Below are 7,180 nucleotides of genomic sequence, written 5' to 3'. Positions count from 1 at the left end.
AGAGTATCACTAAATTTATTATTATTTCATATTTAATATTTTATTATTATTAGATGAGTCGTGCTATTTTGTTTCTATTTCGAGTGACTTGCATGCTAGCTCAAAACTTATTTATCATATTGTCGAATGAAATTTTAATAAGATTATATCAACATTTGAATTAAATAATAAATGAATTATCAGTCTATTCTATGTATCAATATTCATTTCTTCTTCCTCCCTCTCTTTTTTTCTTTTTTTTTTTTCTATTTTTTTTAATCTTTATCTCTAGAATGATAAGAGAATACCACCAACATAAAATAATTAGATCGAATTAAAGATAAATAAATGAGCAATTGCAGATTTTTGGGAGAAAAAAGATAGATAACAAATAAAAATTTAATAAAAGTTTATAGTTTTCAACAATTTTTTTTATTATTAGTTGAATTTTTTCATTACTTATTTGAACATTAACACTTTTAAATTATTAAAATATATGTGCGTAAAAATTAATTTTTTTTCAATTGTAAGTTGTAACACATCTAAAATTATTAAGTTATACAAAAAATATTTTTGAAACACATCCAAAATTATAAATCTAAAATTTAAATTTAAACATTAAAAAAATTAATTCTTTATATCTTATTCGATAAAAACTCATCTAATATTTCTCTTTTATTAATAGTTAGATTTTTCGTTACTTATTTGAATATTAATATTTTTAAAATTATCAAAATGTATGTTCGTAAAAATCAGGAACATCGTCAACGAACTCCTGAAGCAAGCTATTCCCGTTCTCCTCCGAGAAGTCACTCTCAGCGAACGCCGAACCCACGATCTGAATCCGAAAGCGTCCGAGAGGAAGAAGGACGCCTAAGAAGACGTCGGGACCCCGTGATATACACCCGACCTGAAAGGAGACGCGCCACAGAACGGGACCGGGAAAACAGCGGAGAAAGGCCGAGGAGAACGCGGCGACCCGTGATAATGGGCGCAACCCCGTTTCATCGTTCCATCCTCGAGGTCCGGCTACCAAAGCACTTTGATAAGCCGACGGACATGAGGTACGACAGAACCCAAGACCCACAGGAGCACCTCATGACCTTCGAGGTCAGAATGAACCTGGAGAGAGTGGGAGACGAAGTAAGGTACCGCGCTTTTCCAGTCACTCTGGCGGGACCTGCAATACGGTGGTTTAACAGCCTCCCGCAAGGCTCAGTGGCCTGCTTTTCGGACATTAGTTGCACTTTCTGGCCCAATTCACTACCAGAATCGCAAAGGCAAAACATCCGATCAACTTGCTCGGGGTGACACAGAGGCCCGGCGAGCCGACCAGAAAATATCTGGACCGGTTCAATGACGAGTGCTTGGAGATTGACGGGCTAACTGATTCGGTAGCTAGTCTGTGTTTGACGAATAGACTTATGAACGAGGATTTCAGGAAGCATCTCACCACGAAGCCGGTGTGGACAATGCAGGAGATCCTAGGCGTGGCCAGGGAATATATCAACGATGAAGAAGTCAGTCAAGTCGTGGCTGCCAACAAGCGGCAGCCCATCTACAATCAACCTCGGCAGCACGGCGGCGGAGAAAGGCAGAAGGAGCACGCCAGAGACGGCGGTCCGGGCAAGACGTCCAGGCTGTTTCCCCGAGTCGAAAAATTCACCAATTACACCCCCTCACCGTCCCCATCATAGAACTTTATCAGCAGATAGCCGAGAAGGGAATTTTGTCGAAGCCCCGACCTCTAAAAGACCAAACCGGGGGGAACAAGAGCCTCTATTGTGATTATCATAAGGGTTATGGACATAAGACACAGGATTGCTTTGACCTGAAGGACGCGCTAGCACAAGCGATCCGGGACAGAAAACTGGCCGAATTCTACCATCTCAACAGGAAGCCGAGGAGACGAGATCGCGACCGCGAGGGAGAGGACAAGACCCGCGCAGTGAAGCGACGTCATGAGCCGGAGGACAACGAGCACAGCCTTACCATAGTGAACGTGGTAACAGCAAGAGACGTGGCTCCAAGGTCGAAGTCGGCACACAAGAAAAACGCCAAAGTCCTGGCGGTTTCCTCATCTTCCGTGCGAAGCTTCAAGAGGGTTCCACCCATCTCATTCGGTCCGGAGGACCAATGGTTCGATGAGGTCGCGAAAAACCCTCCCATGGTCATCACGGCCAGAGTGGAACCGGCCTCATCAAGCGGATTCTCGTAGACACCGGGGCTGACTCGAATATCATGTTCCGCAACGTGTTCGATGCCTTGGATCTACGGGATGCCGACCTAAAGACTCACCAACACGGTGTCGTAGGCTTAGGCGACCAGTTCATCAAGCCAGACGGGACAATCTCCCTGCCAATATCCGTAGGACTAGGACAGGGGCGAAGATCGGTAATGATTGAGTTCGTGGTTCTGCGAGACTCCACGGCCTACAACGTCATCCTAGGAAGGAAGACTATCAATGATCTCGGGGTGGTGATCAGTACAAAGATGTTGCTAATGAAGTTCATCGCTGATGACGGATCTGTGGGATCCATAAAAGGAGACTTAGAAACGGCAGTCGCTTGCGACAATGCCAGTCTCTCCTTAAGGAAGAAATCTAAAGAGGCATCGGGAGTGTTCCTCGCCGACTTGGACGCTAGAGTCAACAACAAGCCAAGACCCGAACCGGAAGGAAACTTAGAGAGGTTCAAAGTCGGCGATACAGAGGAGAAGTTCACGTTCGTGAACAGAAACCTCCCACACGACCTGAAGGAACCCCTAATGGAAATGATCAGGGCTGACGTCGACCTACTTGCTTGGATGCCAGCCGACATGCCGGGGATAGACCCCCAACTCATGTCACATCACTTGGTCGTCAAGGCGGAGGCCAGACCGGTGGCTTAGAGGAGAAGGAAAATGTCACAAGAAAGAGTAGAGGAGGTGGCCAAGCAGACGGCCAACCTCCTCGAAGCGGATTTATTCGGAAACTCGACTACTCGACCTGGCTGTCGAATGTAGTTCAAGTGAGAAAGCACAATGAAAAATGGAGGATGTGTGTGGATTACTCCGATCTCAACAAAGCATGCCCCCAAGGATTGCTACCCCCTACCCAACATTGATGCGCTCGTCGACGCGGCGGCAGGATATCGGTATCTGAGCTTTATGGATGCTTGTTCTGGCTACAATCAGATACCGATGCACCGGCCAGACGAAGAGAAAACAGCGTTCATAACACTGGGGAAATATATTGCTACAAGGTAATGCTGTTTGGCCTGAAGAACGCCGGGGCCACATACCAAAGGTTAATGAACAAGATATTCACCGACCTCATAGGGAAAATGGTGGAAGTATACGTGGATGATATCCTTGCAAAGACTACCCAGCCTGAGGACCTCTTAAGCGACTTAGGAAACGTGTTCGCTTCCTTTCAACAACACGGCATGAGGCTCAACCCACTCAAGTGTGCCTTTACCATGGAAGCAGGAAAGTTCTTAGGGTTTATGATAACCCAAAGAGAGGTGGAGGCCAACCCTGAAAAGTGTCAAGCAATACTCCAAATGAAGAGCCCGGACTGTGTCAAGGATGTTCAGAGGTTGTCAGGAAGGCTCACCGCACTATCCCGCTTCCTCGGGACGTCGGCTGCGAAGGCCCTGCCATTTTTCAACTTGATGAGAAAGGGGATAGCCTTTGAGTGGACCCCGACGTGCGAGGAAGCATTCAATCATTTCAAAGAGATTCTTGCAACACCACCTGTCCTCGGGAAGCCCAAGGTCGGAGAACCACTCTACCTGTACTTGGCCATAACGGATGAAGCGATGGTAGCGGTTTTGGTGCGGGAAGAATGGAAGGTTCAGCAACCAATTTACTTCGTGAACAAAGCACTGCAAGGAGCAGAATTGAGATACAGCAAATTAGAGAAGTTGGCACTTGCACTCCTGACCTCTTCCTGCAGATTACAACAGTACTTCCAAGGTCATCAGGTAGTCGTGAGGACAGACCAGGGAATCCGCCAGATACTCCAAAAACCAAACTTAGCAGGAAGAATGATGACTTGGGCCATCGAGCTATCCCAATACGACTTGCAATACGAACCCAGGCATGCGATTAAGGCACAGGCCATGACCGACTTCTTGGTAGAAGTAACAGGGGACTCATCCTGGAGAGCCCCACTGGAGTCATATATGAACAGTCCATCAAGTTCGAGTTCCCGGTGTCAAACAATCAAGCGGAGTACAAGGCCCTTCTGGGCAGCTTAATCTTAGCACAGGAAGTCAGAGCCACAAGGCTAGAAGTATGCAGTGACTCGCAAGTCGTCACTTCTCAGGTCAATGGGACCTACCAAGCCAGAGACTCCCTGTTACAAAAGTATCTGGAGAAAGTCAAAGAGTTGAGCAAACAATTCGAGGAGGTCACGATCCAACACGTTCCGAGAGAAAGGAACACACGGGTGGACCTCCTGTCCAAGCTAGCAAGCACAAAACCAGGGGTCGGCAACCGATCTCTCATTCAGGGTTTGATAAAAGAGCCAGCGGTCACCCTCCACTTGACAAAGGTAGGCCCCTCTTGGATGGACCCGATCACTGACTTCTTGGAAAGCGACAAGACCCCTGATGACGAGAAGTCGGCCAGAGCGTTGAGAAGGGAGGCAGCCAAATATGCAATCATACAAGGGCAGTTGTTTAAGAAGGGACTCAGCCAACCCTTGTTAAAATGCCTGCATCCCGACCAAATGGACTATGTGCTTAAGGAGGTCCATGAGGGGTGCTGTGGTCACCACATCGAGGGCAAAGCCCTAGCAAGAAAGCTCATCAGAGCCGGTTATTACTGGCCATCAATGATGGAGGACTCCAAAGAATTCGTAAGGAAATACGCCAAGTGCCAGGAGAACGCCAACTTCCACAAGGCACCGGCAACCGAGCTAAGTCTACTAATGTCCTCCCGACCTTTCTCACATTGGGGAGTCGACCTCCTGGGACCTTTTTCGGTCGGTCCAGGGCAAGTCAAGTACCTTATAGTTGCTATCGACTACTATACCAAGTGGATAGAGGCTGAGCCATTGGCGAGCATATCCTCATCCAATTGTCGGAGGTTCATGTGGAGGCAAGTAGTAACTCGATTCGGCATCCCTGAGGTCGTTATCTCTGATAACAGGACGCAATTCGCTGATAAGAAGTTCGCAGAGTTCATCGCCGATTTGGACACAAAGCAGAAGTTCTCATTTGTGGAACATCCCCAAACGAATGGCCAAATTGAGGCACCGAATAAGGTCATCTTGCTAGGCCTCAAAAAGCGACTTGATAAGAAAAAGGGAGCATGGGCTGACGAACTCGCCTCCGTCCTCTGGTCCTACCGCACAAGCCAGCAATCGTCCACAGGAGAAACCCCATTCCGCCTGACATACGGGGTGGATGCTATGATACCCGTAGAGATCGGCGAGCCGAGCCCACGGCTGCTTCTGAGAGGAGTAGAGGAAGTCGTAGAGAAGGACCTAATAGACGAGGCTAGAGAAATGGCCCATTTGTCGGAAGCAGCGTTGAAGCAAAGAATGGCCCTACGCTACAACGTCAGAGTACTCATAAGAGAATTCGAACAGAATGACCTAGTCCTGCGGCGCAACGACATCGGGATGCCGACTCAGGGAGAATGTAAGCTGGCGGCTAACTGGGAAGGTCCCTACAGGGTCAAAGAGGTGATTGGTAAGGGCGCCTACAAATTGGAGAGGCTCGATGGCAAAGAAGTCCCGAGAACCTGGAATGCGGGTAACTTAAGAAGATTTTATTCATAGTCCAAACACGCCAAGTAAGGAACCCGACAAGCTTAGTAACCCGGGTTTTGCTTTATCATTAGACAATTTACCTGCGTTAAATACTTATCATTGCCATAGATTTGTCCGACTGCCGATTAATATTCTCTTGTTCAAATTTATTTTTTCCCTTTTATCCATCCCATGACAACGAATTTCTTATGGTATGTGTTAAACAAGGCGACGACACGGTATCCCGGGACTGATCACCCCGGAAACCAACCAGATTAACGCCATAACAAACGGCTATAGCAATAATAAAGCCACAACTTGGCTTCGTCAAATTACCAACACAACGGTAAACAAACGCAAGCGACAAGCCAATACCAGCAAAACGGTAATAAAATAAAGCGAAAATGCACTGCCGAATAAGTGGAAAAAGACGGTAATTATAAGCCGACCAAGCGACTATCAAAGTAGTTTAAAAATTACAAGTTCTACAAGTTCATCAAACCGCGCCGCAAGTTCTACAAGTACAGAGATCAGTTCTTCGGCATATCGACAATCTTGCCATCTTTGATTGTTTTGAAAACCCTGATTGCCGATGTGTATTTAATTTTAAAAAGACACTAAATCTATCTAAATGTATTTGTTTTGATCTTTTTTAAATTATTGAAATAAAGGACTAAATAAAGAATCACTTTTAAAGAATACTTAGTCATACTGAGGGAAATATAATCTATTCATAAAAGGGTCGTTCTACGGTAAAGATTCAATATACAGATATTCTCCTATTTAAATGTCGTTGCTACACGTGGTTAGAAAGGAGCAGGTTTTGCAGAAAAGCTTCTCCCAAATGTGGCTTGGGTGTTTTGAAGCTGAGCCAACATTTTGAACGGAGTTAACCAAGTTCCGTTCTTGATGATGGGCTGTTGGGCCATTGTTTTATATGAATACGAGAGACGAGAGTAAAAAAACAAACCCATAAACATTACACTGAGTATAGGAATTGGACATTGGCCATTAAATTAGAAAATAATATTTTTGTGGGGACATAGTTATGTTTTTTTAGTTAATGTTTAATATTTTGTTTGGAAAATAAGCTTTTGTGAGAATTTGATTTTGTTTTCATAGTTATTAGTTGCTAATTATTTTTCGTTAAACAGTAAAGACTTATTTAGCAAGCATTTATTTACATAATTTCATTATATTATATAGTATGACCTTTGTCTATATTGTTTCTATTTTTTGGAAAAAAAAAATAAATTATCCAATAGATATATTTCATTTATCAATAATCTCGTCATGTTACAAATATAAATACAATCACCGTTATTTCATTAGAAACAATTAATTTAACACTATATAATTGTTATGTGCTAAAATGGCTGTTCCTAAATGTTATTTAACATAAAAAAATATTGCTTACAAATCTTCACTTAATAATTTAATATTGATATTTTAAATTTAAGT

General features: G+C 44.4%; 1 protein-coding gene across 1 annotated transcript; it reads left to right on the top strand.

Annotated features, from left to right (window-relative positions):
* On the top strand, positions 3,225-5,973 carry LOC107610752. Its single transcript, XM_016312754.1, has 3 exons — positions 3,225-4,103; positions 4,154-5,723; positions 5,849-5,973. Exons 1-3 carry the CDS (start codon positions 3,225-3,227, stop codon positions 5,971-5,973), a joined length of 2,574 nt encoding a protein of 857 aa, XP_016168240.1.

This window comes from Arachis ipaensis, chromosome B08, assembly GCF_000816755.2.
Source record: "Arachis ipaensis cultivar K30076 chromosome B08, Araip1.1, whole genome shotgun sequence".
NCBI classification, from domain to species: Eukaryota; Viridiplantae; Streptophyta; class Magnoliopsida; order Fabales; family Fabaceae; genus Arachis; species Arachis ipaensis.
Note: the sequence above shows the minus strand (reverse complement) of the source record. Positions and strands in the feature narration are given on the sequence as shown.

Bases quoted from the DNA above. Each gene is read 5' to 3' on its own strand.
- LOC107610752 (XM_016312754.1), top strand. From the start codon at position 3,225: ATGCTGTTTGGCCTGAAGAACGCCGGGGCCACATACCAAAGGTTAATG. The intron at 4,104-4,153 runs GTAACAGGGGAC...ATATATGAACAG, and splicing joins TGACCGACTTCTTGGTAGAA to TCCATCAAGTTCGAGTTCCC. The intron at 5,724-5,848 runs GTAACTTAAGAA...TCATTGCCATAG, and splicing joins CCCGAGAACCTGGAATGCGG to ATTTGTCCGACTGCCGATTA.